We start from the raw sequence: 20,499 nt of genomic DNA, 5'->3' as shown, positions 1-20,499 counted from the left end.
CGCGGAGGGAGAAGGTAGCGTAGAGTAGATGTGTGGCAACACTGTGCATTGAATGTGATTTGTTGGAGCTGGTGGGCGCGCCACCTGTCGTTAACGTAGCAACCACATCGACTATAAAAAGGAAGTTATTGAAAGAGATCACCTGAAAAGCAACTGTGAGCAAAATGTTGGTAAGATTTTTTTATTAATTAAATTATGATTAATGGCAAATATGTTGCCATTCATTGTGGTGTCCTCTTTTTAATGACTTTGTCCTCCTTTTTCACTATTCTCTGTCCTCTTTTTGGAATGTATGTGTTGGGTCACCCTAAGAAAGACCAACAGATGGCCTATTGTAGTTTTCTCCAATATTCTGGATATTTCTGCTTGCAACACATACGTGCTCTTTCTGAAGATCAATCCTGAATGGAAGAACTCTCTCCACAAAAAAAAAAAAAAAAGGATCTTCCTCGAGCAACTTGGTATGGCAATGGTGAAGCCACACATTGAAGCCAGAGATCATCAACCAGGAGCAGAAGCTGCCAGACAAGTAGCTGAGAGGATCTGTCACTCAAGACCTAGTTTGACTTCTGCTGGATGTATGAGTGCGGAAACCAGTGGTAAAAGGGGAAGATACCACCTGTGTCCAAATACTGATAACAAAAGTTGTGCGAGATGCAGCAAATGTGAAAGGTTCACTTGCAAGAGACATATAATTCAAGTGTGCAATAATTGTGTGTTGTAAACAGAATATTGATGATACAGAAATGCAGACTCGTATTATTGCTTGCATCCTACATCTAAAGAATGCTATTTCTTGTTACTATTATTCTCCATTATTCATGATTGTAAATGACGAATTTTTCTTCATTTTTTGTATTTCTTAAGAAAAACATAAATGTGCAATTGAATTGAAAATTAACCTTAAGAAGTCCGTAATACTCAAGGTAGGCTTCTTTGAAGAATGGCGTTATCTTTAGTCTTTGTTTACACAACATGTGCTTCCCACATATGTAACATAAAGTGTTCAGGTCGTTCTTGCAGCCACGTAAAGACATTGTTGTCTGAATATACACAATTTGTCACTTCATGCAACCGCTCAGCACTAGGAATACAACACACTCGACCACCTGTAAAACAAAAAAAAAAGTCGAATTAGTGTTGCCAGACCACATACAAATGTGTAATCACAATTTAACTCTAAATACTCTCCATGCCCTCCTATGGTATATAAATGGGACTTTCATGAAACACAAATTCCTGATTTCCTCGAAAACCTAACGTGATAGGAAAAAACGGCTTGCCCCTTGAACTCAGCGTGAAAATTCTGTTTAGGAACATGCATCCTTTTTGCTGCAGAGCAGCAGAGGCTTCAAGATATATACGCTTTCAATATATTGTGAGGAAACTGGGAAAACAGTAGTTAGGTAAATGGGGATCAAGGTGGGTCTATCCCATAGAAGAGCAACTGGATTCTGGTCTTTAGAAGAAAAAAAATGCATAGTTAATATATTGTTGCGTCATTATTATTGGGCTAATATTTGAAGGAGGATGAGGGAGAATTCTCCCTTCTGGTGTCTATCTGAAGGAAAAAAAGTGTGCAGATGGAATGTTGATTTAATGGGAGAAGTTGTTTTCTGAATAAATGCTGATTCAGGTCAGATGTCAATCATGCTGTAATTCAGAGAATGTGTGATTCGTAATTCATTGTTCTCAGGTACAGCCAGAATGTATGTGAAATCTGAGTTAAAGTGTTTTTTCTTCTTAAATAATCGAGGCAAAAAGTAAGTTACATATTTTCATTTTATATTGCTCGAACTTTTTTGTTCCTTGTAGTTTCAGAATATCATCCCTTTCAGGTTTCTTATTGCTTTTGTGGAAAGCACATGCCCTCTTTTCTTGTGTTTTAAAATGCACAAGTCCATTGGGATAACAGAGGACTTAAGGCTACGAGGGACAGTTTATATGTCCAGCCATTTGCAGAACCCGAAACTGCTCCTCCACTACTAGCCTTTTCTTGTGGCGAGCCGGGAAGAGGTCTTGTCTGTTGGATGGTCGTAGCAGGGGGAGAAAACTTAGCATTTAGCATTACACTGATGGGATTCTTATTTTATTTGTTCTTTTGGGAATGTTAAACTTCTGAGGGTGAAGAAAAACATATGGACGTAAAGAGAACAGGCTAAAGATTTTGTGTGCGGTTGAAAAAGTTGAAATGTCCATTTCATTAGACGTAACTTGAAGTTCAAGTTGCCTCTCCATAAGGAATACATGGGATCTTGTAAATAAAAGAACAGCTTCCACTTCCAACATGGAAAGAAGTTCGTGCTCTCTTTTCCTCTGTCGTTTCTTTCAGTAGAAGTTCACATCTTGACATTGTTGAAATATATGTTCACCTGGCGTGAAACTGTCACTCGTAGCCTTAAAAGAGGAAACTATTATACACAAACATCTACTTTTAGCTGTAACACCACATATGAACACGTCCATATCACATTTAGAGGAGAAACGTGCTGACTCAGGCAAGCCAAGCCCATTCTCTCCCACCCATCCACTCTGTGTTTCAGGAAAAAGTTGAACTTGAGCACTTTTTTATTGTCTATATACAGGGTGATTCAGAATTCCTATTACACACTTCTAGGAGTTGTAGAGGAGACTTAGTAGATCAAGTTTTGATAAGGAACCCATGTCCGGAAACATACCATTTTAGTACTACACAAATGACAAGATCACATAATTTCACATTTCCCGATTCACGGTAGGCAACCCACATTGGCACAGGGTGACGTCTTCAGTCACTTGATGTTATGTGTGCTGCTTCCAATGTCCTCTGTTTCCAATCCTGTGTGCTTCAACCTTCACGTCAGTTGCTATTCAGTCGTGGTTGCAGACAGTTCGCTGTTTATAATACGGTGTACTTCGACCTTCACGTCAGTTGCTGTTCAGTCATTGCGGAAGACAGTACAGTATGGTTGAATACATGTTTGCCGAGAACACTGACGTGTTAATTTACGGCAAAGCTGGACATAATGGTAGAGCTGCATGCAGAGCATTTTCCACATCGTGCCACTCCATCGTATAACATTTTTGCACCCAATTAGGTGGTGATGGAGATGTGAAATTATGTAATCTTGTCATCTGTGTAGTACCAAAACGGTACGTTTCCAGACATGGGTTCCTTATCAAAACTTGATCTACTAAGACTGAATCATCCTGTATATGTGCACCATATATACTAGTTAAAAATTAACCATGGCATTTGAATATGGCTTCCTTTTATCATGCAGAACAGTAATTTCTTTTTTTCTTTTTCTTGGTGCTCCTGTTAGTTTTAATTTACCACAAATTTGTTTACCAGCGATATCACAAAGAAATTCACACCTCCTGTCTACTATTCAATTGCCTGCAAACTTTCATCTTTAATGTGATATATGCTTACTCGATTCCCAGGCCGTGTTGTAAATTCAAGACAAAGGAAATGTGCTGCATGCGTCGATTGGGATGGGATGTAAAAACGACTTCTTATGCAATAGGAGTGTTTGTGTTTTAATGAAGGAAGTAGCTGGTGTGCCATTATGGCAACTTTGTGAAAAAAAATCATCAGACTACTATAAACGTCTCCCCCTTGCGTTTAAATCGCAAAGTCAATTCGATAACATGGGAATTAGGAGGAACACTGAAATTACAGATAAATGCATTATCTGTGGTGTTATCGTTATCCAACACAAAACCATGCTTCAGAATGGATGCGTGCATTTTGCAGGAGATGCAGTATAGTCACAATGGGCCTGGTCGAAGCAAACTGTTGTAGGTAGCAGCATCCATGTTGTGTGCCCACGCTTTTCATGGGCAATTGTTCTCCCATTTAAAAACATGGGGAATTTGATGCTGAACGTGCTGCTTTTACATTCAATTGCAAGTTTAATTTAATCTTAACCTCAAAAATTATTGTTGAACATGATAGATGAATGATTAGTGGTGTAAAAGTAAGATTTTTGAAAAGACGATCATCAAAAACAGAGAAAATATCGGATCTGAAAAAAAGCCTTACAGTTTGCACAGCACTTGTTAACGTTACTTGCAATTTTCACAATTTAAGTGATTCATTGTCGTGAATCGAGTAAAGAATAATGCCTAATAATTTCACGCGACTGCACTTTTATTTTTATTATTGTCTTTAATAACTGACTCTTTGTTTTCGGCTAGTAAATATGGTCCTGTTTTTTATATACACACATTTATCAAAAATAGTTATTCCAAAAAATATTTTATCTTCTGTTTCATGTGTCGAAACCTCTAGGGCTTTATTATTTACACGAATTATATTGCTGCTAAAAAAAATGAAAATATGAGGATAATGCCTACTTAATGCATTGAAAACATTCGTTAATATTAAGTTATTGGATAGGGCATAATGCCATAGTGTATAATAATAAATATCATGTGCTTACACACTTAAAACATTTTTCTTTACAATTTTGGGAGTTTCTCTAATTCCTACTCCCGCTGTTGAATTACACATGTTCGCAACCAGAAAAAACAAATCGTAGTGTAAAAATCTAAATTTTTCTATTATCGGCCCATGGCAACTAGGGACAACCTAAATGACATCAAGTTAGCACTCTTCGTGCATAAACATACTATATTTAGCCTGTTTGCGCAACTCTGCCATTGCGCTTTAATATATTCATTCTTAGGTTCAGGAGAATGTAATTTTCACAAACTTATGACTGGCTACAAATCTTAAAGATTTTACTATCAATTTACATGAGAAATTCTTACCTTCATTGAAAATAGTGTTTGAATCGACATCACCTCCCGCTCCAATGTAAACCTCAAGGCAACCAAAATAACAAAATTATTTAGGGACACAACAGGGGTGGGGCCGCCACCGGAAAAGTTTGGCAATGAGCAGCCCCTTTTTCAATTTATCATTTGTTTGCTTAAGTTTGATTGCAAGTTCACATTATGCATGAAAAGGTAATCGGGACTAGATCTACAGCTTAAAGTGGGATCCAAACTAGTAGGAACTACACGAGGTTTTGCAACCGGGACAATTTCATTACAAGGAGATGTTAACACTATGCCAATGGGGGAGGCTTTCAGATCGTCAATTACTGTACGAGGTAAATTTAGAATTGGTGATAGTAATTGGAATTTTATGGAAATGGAAATGCCCCCTTTAAGGGTGAAGCATATGGCAACAAGGCATTTTCCTTTCTCATTGGTCTAGTATAATGGAACCACATGCAAAAGAACATGTGCAGACTCGCAACTTTTGTGCATCATACTCCCGAGGGGAGGGGTAACAGTTAAGTAGGCTTCCTTATGGACTGAGTTGAACATATAGAGGGAAAGGTGGGTAAAGGATTGTGGCCGAAGATGGTTACATTGTGGAAAATTCAAGCATATTGAATTGTAGACCACATATTTCTACGTTCTAATAATAGAGTTGTCCTGTGGTGTTGAACTTTTTAAATATCATAGATATTTGTTTCATTTACACCCTTGTGCAAATTAATGGAATCAAACACAAATTTTCATGAAATCGTGTTTATTTCTTTCAACATCAAACCTTTTCAATAAATAATTGCATTTACCATTTGGTATGTCCACCCTTAATCTGAATTAACATTTTTACACGATTTTGCATAGAATCAACAAGTTTTTTACACATTTCCTTAAAATTTTCATCGTGATTCCACACCTTCATCAACTTAGAAATCATCATCTCCTTCGTAGTGCAATCATTTCTGCGAAGCTTCTGCTTACAGATCGCCCAAAGGTTTTCAATAGGGTTTATATCCGGTGAGTTGCCTGGCCATTCCAAGACATTTAGGCCTTGTCCCGCAAAGAATTTCTTCACTTTCCTTCATGTGTGACATGTTGCCAAATCTTGCTGGAACATGCCAGTGCCATAAGGGTGAAGTTTCCGTAGCTCTGGAACGACTCTGGCTCGAACTACTTCGATATATCTGTCTTGATCCATCATCCCCTCCACTGGGACGAGTGACCCATGCCCATAATAGGAAAAGCATCCCCAGGACATTTTCTTTGCAGAATGCTTTACGTTTTGAACAATGTGCTTCTTCGTGACCTTTTCTCCATCGGATCTACCATGCTGCACTCTGATACCCTGTACTAGGAAGTGGCTCTCATCTGAAAACAACACCTTCTTCCAGTCTTCTTTTGTCCAATTTCTGTAATGTTTCGCCCAATTAAGGCGTTTTTTCATCATAAGAAGAGTCAACAGCTGCTTTTTTTTAATGGCCTTCGGGTTTTTCGTCCGGCATGCAGCAGATGGAAACGACTTAGTAGGGTCTGTTTTACTCACTCTCAATAAATAGGCGTCGTCTCTAGCAGTTGTAGCTCGTTTTCTACTGCATTGTCCAACTCTCCGAGGAGAAAAATTTTGTTTCCTTCTTTTGCTTGACAATTTTACTAACTGCACTTTGGTTCACATTACACTTTGCAGCAATCATCCTTTGGGTCAGCGAAAAATTTTCACTTTCACTTTTCACTTTCTTTCTGTTACAGAAAGGAAAGTGGCTGTTTCTTACTGAAATTTACCTCCTGAACATGAATATGCATTTCCATTTTCTAAGATTGGCTCTTAATTTGAGGTTACAGTTTTTCTGCGGGTCCCTATAATTCATGTGTATTGTTGTGTATGTGCACACATAGAGGTGTCGTGTGCATGAATCAATTTGTTTAATTTTACATGGCTTTTTTCCACATTGGACAAATCTGGACGATGAGGATGGATGGTGGTCAAAGGTCTGTCATCGATAAGAGTACAAGGTATTCTAAGATATTAGAATAGAGATTACTTATTGATCAGGCTAGAATAGATATCAGGTTGAGATACAAATTTTGTGTATAAGATCACATATATCTACACAAGGCCAGTCCTAGTCAACCTCTCCACAAAAAAGTAAATCGAGAATATGTATCATGTCTGAATAGTTCAAAATAAAATAAATGTGAACAGAGGATAATTCCACTCTAAAGTTTATGTCAATGTAGGATCCATGCACTTCGAGTTCTGTCGGTTGCGGGGCTTCTTGAGTCAGTTGTCAACTTGGTGCCAATCAGAGTCCCTTTCTGCCAAGGTCGTTCCTGCCTGTAAGTGTTGCCACATATGATCGAATCGGAATGATAAGGATTCAAGAAAAATAATGTGAGACTCAAGAAATCGTACAGTTTGTGGAGATAATTACTTTTAACACATTGTGTGCTTTAAGCTGTCTCAATAGTAGAATAGTTATTTGCTGAGAATAATACTACTTGCCCTGAGATATGATAATCTACATAGGCATCCCGCCACCATTCTACATATTTTAGGGTGTATGTGCTCTGATTCTGGACCACTTGTAACTGTTTGCATATTTTCGACAGCAAACTCACTTTCAGTCACCACATAGATTACATAACTTCGAGAGCCATGAAAACCCTTGGGCTAATTTACAGATTTACAGATATCACACATGTTTCTGCCCTCAAAACTTACTTTACATCGTGCGTAGTACCTATTCTTGAATATGGTTCCTGTATTTGGTCAATGGCCTGTGATAGCAATATAAAGAGAACAAACAAAGTGGTAAATTTCTTTATCATAATAGTCAAACATAGATGTCCAGCACTTGCAAACTTTTCCAAACATGAAATTCTATCCACTCTTCAAATTCACGATCTGTCCCTTCGCCGTCAAGTTTCAGATCTAACATTTCTTTTAAAAATCATGAATGGACAACTTTTCACTAACGAACTCTTGCCACATCTTCACATCCGGATCCCACGTACCAACAGCAAATGCAACAACTTCTTTTACACAAAAACTTCAAGGCTATCCCTAGAACAAAGGTCATTTCTCTATAGGCTACAAACAAGGTACAATACACTAAATGATCCCCCAGGCTTCCATCTATCTAAGCAGGCTTTCAGAAATGCATGCATCAAGCAGCTGAACAGAAATTAATATTTGTTATACCCTTGTTATTGTTTTATTATCATTGTTTAATTTTTATTATTTTTATTGTATTATTCTTGTTACATATGTGTGTGTGCTTCTCATTTGTTAATTTTTATTTTTCTCGCTGTTGATATCCTGATATAAAATGGATTCTCTCTGTATTCAGGATTTCTCAAATAAATAAATATATGCGGTTACCACCGTTCAAGTGGTCATTCTTCAATCTGGTCATAAACTACTCGAGCTGGAAACATTGTATGGATGCAACGGCGATACCCAACCCTGCCTGTTGATGACCTGTGAGAGGTGGAAAGGCCGCTCCCTCAAAATGTCGAGAAACATCGAAATGCTCGGTTCCTACACTGACATCCAGTATATAGTTGCTAATTTCTATCACTTGCGGGCAAACTATACACACAAACACACGTGCATACATACATTTGTATCAGCTGTGGCTCGTGGCTCTAAATTAGCTCAAGAGCTAGTGGATGAAAATTAGTAATAGATCAATAATTACACATACGTATTAGAAAATGGGTTTCTAATGCATTTTGTTAGAAATTATTATTATAATTCAGGGCCACCGCTGAAGTCTAAGGAAATGAGGTGAGACAAATTTGTTGTTCTTAGTGCACATTATACTCTGTAAGTAATATCTCGGTTGACTTATATAAATATATAAATTGACTACAGAAACACTCTTGCCTGTTATATATTCCATATTTTGCTGCTTATTAAAAATGATCGTAATTTTGCAGACTAAAGTAGTTCTTATGTCATAACTCTCAAGCAGTAAAATCATCTTCGGGATTTGCATTGAGTGATGTTTATGCATGTTTGTGATTCTCCTTGAATCACTTTCATCTTATTACCATTTGCCTCATCTTCACGATTAGACAAAAGTGACAGAAAAGAGAAGTGAAAGAAATCAAAGAAATCAACAAACAAATTATCAAATATAAACTTTCTCCATTCACACTGTTTTTGGGACAGCATTAGAAAAACATAAGAATGAACGATGTGTTCCCATTTCACCTGCATTCTCGACAATGCCTTCTTCAATGGGCATCAAAACCTGGGAGTGATGTTCCTTAGCAGTTCGCTTTGCACATTATCAGAGTACAGCATCAGACTGTATACAGTGCATGTGCCGTGGTGCTGACACGTGACACAGGGAGTGAGTTTGAACCCAGGTGGATTTTTTTTAAGGGTGAAATGTAACAGGTTTCAAAACTAGAGGGTCAAAATTTCAACTCGTTTTGGCAATTAACAAATAACATAATTGTGAAAGTAAACTTTCAATTCAATAGAAAAACTAAAGATGTCAAAAAATATTGTTTATGCACTTTTAGGGGAGGATACACTGAAAGGAATAAAATTATAAATTTATTGAAAATATTCATTTGTAGCAATGGTGGTTGTTAAGAACCAGTTTTAGCAACAACACAATAAAGAAAAAAATATCTCAAAATTGAAAATTTTATTAGCAACTATCACAAGCTCTGAAAGTATAATACTTTCATAATAATCACCTTTTTCTTGCCATATGAACTAAGGAAGATGACAAAATGGATGAAATACATGACAAAGGCTATGGTGCAGTACCATTCATTTCGCAATTTTTTTTTTTTTACCAAGCTGGGATTCAAACCTAGGACACCAACTTATGAAGCTGAGATGTATCCGACATGCACACAAGCCGTGCTGGAATTATGCTATTGAAGTAATTTCTCCTTAAGATTTTATCTTTACCTGTCCATCTCCAAACTTTCAAGGTCTCTTCTATCGGATTGATTGATTTGGCATTTTAAGTACACTTAGAAGCACAGTAAGGTTAATCGTAACTGGACCTCCAGTTTAAAATGGGATCCAAACCACTCTGTGACTTTGGAACCCCTTGATTACAAGGCAACGACGCTACCACTCAGCTATTCGGGTGCCCCCTTCTCTCTATCTCTACTTTTATACTAAGGTAATATGATTCATTGGATTCTGTCTGCATATTTTGCACACATTGATCACAGAATATAAGTAAAATTGTGTATTTCAATGAAGAACCTTGTACGTGTTAAGATGAGCCAGGTTAGTGTTTTTAATTCCAAATATGGCTTCCTTCATGGTGGCATAGTGGTAACATTGTTGCCTTGTAATCAAGGGATCCATGTTTCCATACTCACTGGAGGCACATGGCACAGTGGTTCAGATCTCACTTCAAACTGTAGGTTCAGACCCGATTAGCCTTTCTGTGCATAAAGTGGACTTAAAATGACAATTCAATCAATCCAACTTAAATAATCATCATGCTCCAGCATACTAAATTAATTGTTTGAATTAGATTATTTTATGTTGATTCTCTGCCGATTTTCTGCCACTTGTGGGTAATCCAAACTAGGAGGATGAGTGATAATATAATGAAAGGATGCCTACAAGGAAAAAATATGCCCAGGTCTGGGTTCGAATCTAAGACCTATGGTGTCCTAGCACACTGTGCTATTCATTCCACCATGGGTTCTATCAACACAGCAACTTCTGCTATGTGACTTTGTGAACAAGAATCATTATTCAGGAATCTCTGAAGACATTCATTCAGTCTGTATTGATTTTACTAGCTTTATCATCCTTTTCATTTTCATTGTAAAAAAGTAGTATTGTGGTGTATATGGCCTGCCAAAGTTCTGTCGTTTCCTGCATAAAGATAACTCAGAATTTTACTAAATGTGCCTGTCCCCCGATGTCAGCCAACAGGATATTGGTAAGGAATATACAGGGTGATTCTAAAGAAACTATACATTTCTGCATGAACAGGATTTATTGTACAAAATACAATATGTACTGAAACATACGTATATCACAGTAGGACACATAATCAGTATAACTCAATGTGACCACCCCTCAAGTCTAGGTGCATATGCCAACAATCCACCACAGCCAGAAACACCTTCTCCAGCATAGCTGGTGTAATCTCAGCAACTGCAGCCATAATGCATTGTTTCAACTGGGCTATGCTGTGGATCTTCACCTCGTACACCTTAGACTTCAGAAACCCTCAAATGAAAAAGTCTATGAGGGTCAGATCGATGGAAAGGGGGGGGGGGCAACTCTTCCCGTTGCGAGACACAACCAACCCATCTACCGGTGAGAACTTCGTTTAGGTGATACGAATGATGATGGCAAAATGGGGTGGTGCACCATCCTGTTGGTGCATAGTAAGAAGCTTGGTGTGCCCAAATCCACCTTGCTATAAGCCACAGTTGGTAGATGCTGGGATTATGGATACTGAGTCGCTTGGTCAATGCGGTGGGGCTACGTGCGATCGCATTCTGTACACTTTGCACAATTTGTGGTGTTATAGCTGGCCAATCAGGACGTTCTTTATCCACAACACTACCTGTTTGCTTGAATTTGTTGAATATATGCTAAGATATGAAATATTATTAATGACAAGCCATTAAGTCTAAAAGAACAAGCATTAAGTTCTTAATAGCCAGCCTGGTGGGGCCTGGTTTTCTGTAATTCAGAGTGAAGTCCGTCCACACCTGTTCATACGTCATTCCACGCAGATGAACATAAACAACGTTTGTCCTTTCTTCTAGCATTGCTTCATATAACATGCAAGAGAAATGTATTTTGTAACGATATCACTAAAATGTATAGTGACTTTAGAATTACCCTGTATAGTATGGCCGGGGGAGAGGAGGGCTCAGGTTTTGCAGAACAGTTATGACAGACAGTTTTATATAGAGAGTTTTTTGATAGCTGCAATGGACAGTTTTGTTATGGACTCAGTTTGCGATAGACAGTTTGGTGATTGACAAAGCAGAGATGATTGGAGTTTAGTAATTAGGATGGTCATTGAACAAGGGCAGTCCTAAGGCTAGCCGGATATTTTACCCACCCACTGGCTATTCACAAAATGTTTATATTAACTAATGTTAAGATGGCAAACACTCGCTGTTGAATTGGAAACTACGCTGGAAGAACTGGAAACTTTGGCCATTGTCTCAACTCCTATTTCAAACATAGTCTTAACAAGAGCACAGAGGCGTAATATCCACCTATATCTTTTAGAGCAAAACAACTTTGATAATAATCCACCTCCCAACCGTCATAACTTAAGCACATTCGCAAATCAAGAAAGTATGGCAAGCTCCTCTAGCCCTTTCAAATCTCCGTCATTCTCCGGAAAAAGCAATGAAAGTGTGCAAAATTTTTTATCAAGATTTGATAACTTAGCAACCTTTAATGAATGGTCAGCTGATAAATGCAAGGCAGGTCTTGCTTTAGCCATGTGTGGCATCACACTAGAATGGTTGGCAGGTATAAAGAAATAACCGCAATTTACGCAATTAACTTATGAACAGTTAAAATAAAAGCTCACAGAAATGTTTCCCGGATCCGAGCCTGCATACAGCAAAAGGGGGAATCAGTAACGAATCATGTGGCAAGCAAAGCAGCACTGGTGTGTAAACTTGTATCAAACATACCAGAGGATAAACTAATTTATTCAATCATAGACGGCCTTCAACAGAAATACATACTTCGAAGCTGCGGAACAGAGTTTGCTAGCCTCGATGACCTTGTTTGTTGGCTGCAACGAATATAAAAGAGGATGGAAAGTGTTAGCGAAAAACAGGAAATGGGGGGGGGGGGGGGTATTCAATAAAATATTTGGTAATGACACTGAGCAATCTTTGACCTCAAGCACATTTTCCGAAGATGAAGAAATGCTGACGACAAAGAAAAACAAAAAAAACATTCCTCGAAACCTGGTTCAAAGTTCAGCTTTTCTGAAGCTAGAGTTTCCAGCAGTATATCAAACCCTGAAGTTCATTCATCTATCACAACTTCAAGTAATGTGTGATACAACAACAGCTTGCAATGATTTGATACAACAACAACAGGCTCTTCAAGAACAATGAGTTCGAAACATTTCAAAACGTTCAAAGTTAATCTCAGCCATTGCATTTTAACCAATCTAACCAAGGATGTTCAAATAGAGGACAAAGAGGGAATTTCCAATAGCACAATTTTTTTATTATGCAACACTGGCAATGATAACCAAAACAACCAAGGACAAAATTTTTGTTCACTACAAATAGATCACACATCCAGACCCTCAAGTCCGTTTAATGGAGGACATTAGGGATGTGTGGGACAGAATTTTTTTGGTCGGACCAGGAAATTTTTTTAATCCCAACTTTCGGGACGGAAAAAAATAGCTATTTGGACGGGAAATGTTCAAAATTTTCAGAAGCTCTGAAAATCTCGAATTCTACACATCATTTTCAACTTAAGTGATTGTTTTTGCATTTCTGGAATAAAAATAAACATTTTCCAATAAGTTCCAGACACTTGCAATGCAGAAAACGTTGAGAATTAACAACTTTTTAAAATGACTATTCGGTATTTCCCGACTACTCGGGATAACGAAATGTCAGGAAGTCATTTCCAAAAGTCGGGATCGGGATGGGAAATTTTTTTCCCGATCCCGGTCCCTACTTTTCCGGATCCCGCACACCCCTAGAGGACACTTTCAGCATCCCAACCACCAAATGTGGAACAGATAGACACACACTCAGAAGTTCCAAGCTTCCCAACAAGCCTCATTCGTTTTCTGCATTTGTAAACAAGCTAATCAAAAGCCAGAACATTGCCTTTGAAAATCGAATTTAAACATGTAAACACGGTGCGGCATGGAACATGGCTTACCGGAAGACCTATCAGAGTAAATGTCCCCATTTTAAAAGAACATGGCCTTTATTTTGAAAGTGAACAAATGGGAAATGACACTGGGAATAGTGTAAACATCTTAGATTTAGGGGCCATGACAAGCATTATTAGTTAACATTTTATTCCTCCAAACCTGAAGAGAATACAAATTAACTCTTACATAAAAGATGTCTCTGGAATGCAAATTTCTGTTAAAGTGGCCATTGTCAGATTTCGACTCGGTAGGAAGTGGTCCGACAGGCATTAACCGTGGTTAATGTTCACAATTTGTATCCTCTCTTAGGCAATGATTTCTGGATGAGGCACGAACGATGTTAATATCTGAATAAACTGAATTAATTGTTTTGGACAATTTCATCAACAGAATTGCAAAAACAAACAAACCATAACCTTATTAACGAGAGTTTACATTCAACCTTGCTCCAAGAATTTCGTACCTTTTCAAATTGTCATCATTTCAGATAGCAGAAATGTAACAAGATAATGTCTAGTGCAAGTCATGTGAAATTTGTAGCTCCACTCATGGGCGTCACCAGAAATTTTGGCGAAATAAAAATAATTATTATAATATAAATGTGGAGACTCGATCCAAAAAACAATTGAATATCATACCAGCACAACTATTTTTCATTATTTATTTTGAATTTTATGCAGTTAGTATCTGAAATACATTTTGATATTAACTTTTGCATGTCTCGTTCAAGAAAATTCCTTAAATGATAGGGGAATTTTTTTCATAAAGTTTGTTGTGTGACCTCTCGGCTACAACTGTAATTATTAGAATTTTGAAAACTATGGAACCATTTGCTCTTTGGATGAAATAGAATATAACCTTGTTCCGATCCAATGCATTTTTCCTTTCATTATTCTGTTCGAATACTAACTAAATGAACTTTAATTCTGTTAATCACAATAAGAGTAATAAACTTGCGGCTTTCTTGTATCTTTAAATGAACGATGTCAATTTCCAGGGGGGTCCACCAACCTGTTCGACCCCACCCCCCTCCCGACGCCCATGGCTCCACTTTTTATGTTTTGCGCTTGTACTAGTGCAAATTTGCATAGTGAAAAAATGTTCTCCGCCTTGTCAAATTGCAGTTGACGACGAGAATATGTTTGCAGATCAGTTCCATGACAGATACTTGAAAACTTTGTGCGCTTTCCCAATGCTTTGTACAGTTCAAGAGGCAAGCGCATGCAGGGAGACTTCGAGGAAAGCCTCACCGGGACCTCTGCCACTCTCGAAAGCACATCTCAACCATCACAAAAAGGGCAATGTGTTGCTAGGACTACTTTACAGATTTATCGAAATCCATAATGCAAAAGTATTTTCAATTTACTTCAAAACATTTGCATCCCCCATTCTAGAATACTGTTCACCGTTGTGGAACATGGCTGCCCCTTTCATACCTCCAAGATTGACGATGCTCTCTGCTTTTTCCTCTCCATCGTTCGATATAGTGTGTCGGCCATCAGACACCTACCTAAGAGAGATCTACTTGTAAACTTAAACATAAATACTCCAGAATCACGCAGATATGAAATTACTACATAAGATTATTAATGGAAAGTTGAGATGCAGCATCTCACTCCATGAACTCTCCCTCAGAGTGCCTAGTCACCAAATATCGAGCAAGGAAATTTTTTACACTGCAACTCCCAGACTCTCACTCATACAACGTTCCTCATTACATAGACCAGTGTTCCACAACCGGTGTGCCGCGGCACACTAGTGTGCCGTCACAAGGTGAAACGTGTGACGCGAAATTTTACCTAATATTGTAAGAAATTAATTGTCGATTTTAAGTAAGAAGGTGCTTGTTTATTCTTGCTGATAACTTTTATGTTTCACAGAAATTAAATGTAATTTATTTACTCAATATGGTTATGGTTTGCTCATCTTATATGTATTCTCGCCTGTAATATTGGGTCGGTTTGATGGATTACAGGTGGCAAGCTTTGTGTGCCTTTTAGCGGCCCGCACCAATCATACAATAGAGCTATTCAAGCGAGTTCTTTGTTTGTAATACTGCATCTTTTGTGTACGACTGGCTGTTTTCTGCCTGTTTGTCGGCGCTTCTTAAACTTTATTGCCCTTTTCCTTCGCCGAAGGACCCACACATTGTCAGACAACAATTACAGTATTTCAGTTCAGTTCAATCACATCTGTGCTTTGCATATGCGGATTTATTTGCAGATGATGAATGGGTATCTAAGTTGGCATATCTTTCCGATATTTTCGTACACTTGAATGAACTAAACAGAAAAATGCAAGGTAGAAACAAAAATATTCTGACTAGTATGGATAAGATTCAAGGATTTATTAATAAGTTGAACTTGTGGATACAGACAATTGAAAATGGATCTTGTGAGATGTTCCAAACTGTATGGTCCCTTGCTGACAATAACAAGGTGTTGATGGGACTTAATTAAAGAACATTTAGTACTCTTGCAGCAGACTTTCAAAAAATATTTTGGAGAGAGCGTTGAAGATTTTGACTGGGTTCGTGATCCATTCAGTATGGATTCGAAATATCTTCCGAAAAATTTACGATCACAAGAGGAACTGGCAGATTTGAAATTAAAATTTTTCGAAGTGCCTTTGGATACATTTTGGTTGTCAATAAGCAGTGAATACCCGGCAATCTCCGAGATGGCAGTTAAAGTGTTATTAAAAGTTTCAACTACTTATTTGTGTGAAATGGGCTTCTCGACGTTGACTGCAATTAAAACATCAAAGAGAGAGAGACTCAAATCCATCGATGAAGAAATGAGGTTTGCTTTGTCAACGATTCCGCCACGAATCAGCCGTCTGTGTGCAGCTAAGCAGGCTCAAGTATCACATTGAAGGTATGAGTAGAGTTATTTACTTTAAAATTCGTATTAGAATTGTGTATTTTCTACAGTGAATTAAAGTTAATAAATTTTTAATAAATGCATGTCTATTCATGTTTTATAATAATAATAATAATAATAATAATGATAATAATAATAATAATTGATTACATAACGACGTAATATTTCGTAATTATATTAGGTCAGTCAAAAAGTAAATGCAATCATTTTTTATTATTTTTCACAGCAACAATAGAAAACTTACAATGATATCATATTCCAACATAGTCCCCCTGCACTTCAATACACTTGGTCCAACGTTCCACAAGCTTTCCGATACCCTGAGAAAAAAAGGTTTTCGGTTGAGCAGCAAGCCACGTATGCACCGCTTCCTTCACATGTTGATCTGTGTCGAATCGACGGCCTCTTAAAGCATCTTTAAGTGGACCGAACAGATGGTAATCCGACGGAGCGAGATCAGGACTGTATGCAGGATGCTCTAACACCTCGAAGCCCAGATTCTGAAGAGTTTGAGCGGTGTTGGCGGCGGTATGGGGACGCGCGTTGTCATGCAACAAAAGAATGCCTTCCGACAATCGACCTCGTCGTTTGCTTCGAATTGCAGGCTTCAACTTGTTCGAAAGCATATCACTGTATCGTTCACTGTTTATTGTTGTCCCCATTTCCACATAATGTTCCATAATTACCCCTTCTGAGTCCCAAAAAAGTGTGAGCATCACTTTTCCTGCAGAGTGTTGATGCTTGACTTTTTTTCCCGAACTTGTTCGACCGCTTTTGAACATTTCAATCCACTGGTAAACACTTCGTAGCGGTAAAACATTGTCACCGTATTGTGCTGAAAGTCTTCTATGGATATCAGCTCCTGGTACACCTTCAGACCACAAAAAACTGATTACAGAAAGCTGTTCTTCTATGGTGCACACGGACAGTGGCGCAGCCATGTTTACTTGGCAACACTGCAGAGCGAACTGAAGTGATGACGCTGTAACCTGCCACAGGCGAAGACAACGATACTTTCTATCGGCTTGCGAGCGCAGAAAGCTGTACAGCCAACCTACGGAAGAAAACAAAAACATTGCATTTACTTTTTGACTGACCTAATATTAAGATTCATATGATTTTGAGGGGACAGACATTTTGGTGTGCCGTGTTGAGTCTAGGCCCGTCTGTGGTGTGCCGTGAGTAAAAAAAGGTTGCGGAACACTGACATAGACTACCGAACCAATTCAACATCATCTCAAACCAAGTAGATATATTCAGTTGATATTAGTCTTTTATCAACAACTTAAAAAAAATTACCTTGGTACTGTTTTGGCTTGTTTATTTTTGTTTATTTTATCTTATATTGTGTGTTATTTTTTAACACTAGTCTACTGTTTTACTGTTGTTTCTTTAAAATGGTTTCTACTGTACTGGAAATTTCAATAAATAAGTAAATGCATGTTATTCAACCTGAACTTTCACTTCGTGAAAAAGATCCAGTGTCCAGAGCACTCATAAATACCAACTCGCCTATTTTACCTGTCACTAATCTTACAACTTACAGGCTGAAAATAAACAAAGGTACAATCCTAGGTAACATAACTAAAGTCCATTTTTTTCTACTACGAAGTGGATGTAAACAAAAGCACGTGTTCTAGAGAAAGCCAGTGCAGCCCTATTGGTGGATTCTGGCAGTAGTCCCTCCGCAGACCTTTTGCACCCTGATAGATAGTCCATTCAATGTCGTCTTGAAACTAGAGTAATACAGCATTGTATGCTGTTGAAAGCAGGTACTAGCCTTATCCTTGCTTATGAATTCATAACCATTCTTTAGTAAAGCACATACGGCAACATTCATTCATTCAAATTAACGAAATTCCCGCTACTTGTCAGTCACTCTGTGTTGTGCAGTGTTGCAAATTCGCAATATTAAGTAAAGTCTATAATCTTGAAACACCGGACTAGACAGAATCAGAAAACATGATTTAGACCGACAGTGACTGACATGGGAATCTCTAGATTACACATGTGTTGATGTATTGTGCGTACTAAAAGTCGTGATCAACATGTTACAAGAAGGAAGTAAACTACAAAAAAGAATCTAATATATGCCTGTTAAAGTACATACCTTTATTAGTCTTCAACATAATCACCATCTAAATCGACACATTTTTGCCAACGTTCTGGAAGTTTGAAAATTCCTCTGTTGTAGAACTCCATTCGAGCACGTCTGAGTATTCTCCTAACGGCAAGATCCACTTCCTTGGTGTCATATCTGTTTTCCCACATGTGTTCTTTCAGAAAAGAAAACAAGTGAGTCTGAAGGAGCCAGATCTGGACTGTAGGGAGGATGTCGAAGGAGTTGCCACCCAAATCTGGCAACTTCATCCCTCGTTAGCTGTGCTGTGTGCGGCTTGGCATTGTCGTGTTGGAGGATAACACTATCCCTGCCAGGACATTTTTCACGAATAGCACGACAAAATTTTCTCAAAGTGCGCACATAGTGAGCAGCATTGATTGTTTCCCCTGGAGTGAGAAGTCCATGAGAAGAACACCCTCTGAATCCCAGAAGACAGTTCCCATTACTTTGCCAGCTGATGACATTTTCCTCAGTTTCTTCTTTCTTGGTGATGTTTGATGTCGCCACTCCAGGCTTTGATGTTTACTCTCAGGCTCGTAGAGGTGGAAAATGGTTTCGTCTCCAGTAACCAAACACTTCAAGAAACCCTCGCCTCCATCTTCTGCTCGGTACCGTGCCAAAAGTTCTGTGCAAACATCTTTTCTGTTTCGTTTTTGTGCCGCATTCAAATCCCTTGGCACCCATCTGCAACACACTTTCCGGTAACCCAGTACACCAATCATCTCCTGGATAGCACTGTGCCCTACTCCAACAATGTGTGAAAGTTCCCTAACCGAAACATGCCTGTTCCCCTGGATGATTTCCTGGATGCGAGCCACGTTCCTGTTGTTCTAGGCAGTTCTCGGGCAGCCTGTGTGAGGGAGATTACTGATGTCTGTGTTTCCACCTCTAAAATGTTTTATTCATCGCCTGATGCTACTGGCAGCCATACACTGATCACCATACACTTCCTGCAATCGGCGGTGGATATCTGATGCCGATGCACCTTCCTTAAACAGGAATTCAATCACTGCACGCTGGCGAAACGACGTGTCAAACGGAGCCATTACTCGCTACTCGCTAATGCACATACGTACTGCACCGATCACCCCACTTTCAAGTGTATGTTGTCACAATAGATGGTTCTAACTGTCTTATACAGCGCATCGCTCTACGTGAACATTTACTTCTGAAATAAAAAGTTGATCACGACTTTCAGTACGCACCAAGTATATACCACAAACACGCACACACTACTTTCAACTTCATGCGTTTTATCTAGAATGGTAAAATCAACACACTGCAAAAGATTGTAGCGAAACCTTTGAAAAAGCCAAAGTGCTTGGTGCAAATACACGGAATCTTACTTTAGCATTTATTAAATGATTCACCTACGCTTCCTTTCCTTTACTTCCCACATAAAACATGCTCAGATTTCAGGAACCCGAATTCCCCCAGCTTGTCAAAGAAAAATGCCAGATGCATACACTAGCAACTGCTTCCAAGAAGGAATTTGTAGAGGGCGGGGACACAAGCTTTTGGTGTTACAGATGGGCAAACTGTGCCATTCAGTGTTGCTACCCGACCTTTATAGAAACATCGTTACAATTCGGTAATATTCCAAAGCTGTTATCGTATCTAATTGCTATATAGCCAACTTCGCAACTACAAAGTTTTATTAATGTTCCAACACGGGTGTACGTAATAAGCACTTCACATTTCTTGTATCTAATTAATAAGGGAAAAAATAACATAGTTGGAGACACTACTTCTCGTGGTCAAGAATCTTCCGAAACACTATTACCCTCAAGCACACGGCTATTTATAGCTTTCCTCCCCTCGACCCTGCAAAACCTGCCCTCCT

The 20,499-nt window shown here is 38.5% G+C and overlaps 1 protein-coding gene across 1 annotated transcript in view; it reads right to left on the bottom strand.

Moving 5' to 3' along the window:
• Window positions 1-908: 908 nt before the first annotated feature.
• LOC146001315 (uncharacterized) overlaps window positions 909-20,499 on the bottom strand; it is a 121,963-nt gene continuing 102,372 nt past the window's right edge. Inside the window, exon 3 of the mRNA XM_083138624.1 lies at window positions 909-1,109. Within this exon, the coding sequence (XP_082994750.1) occupies window positions 1,085-1,109 (25 nt within the window). The 3' untranslated portion in view covers window positions 909-1,084. The remainder of the gene's footprint in view (window positions 1,110-20,499) is intronic.

Source organism: Lepisma saccharinum, chromosome 17 (genome assembly GCF_977018435.1).
Source record: "Lepisma saccharinum chromosome 17, izLepSacc3.1, whole genome shotgun sequence".
NCBI classification, from domain to species: Eukaryota; Metazoa; Arthropoda; class Insecta; order Zygentoma; family Lepismatidae; genus Lepisma; species Lepisma saccharinum.
Note: the sequence above shows the minus strand (reverse complement) of the source record. Positions and strands in the feature narration are given on the sequence as shown.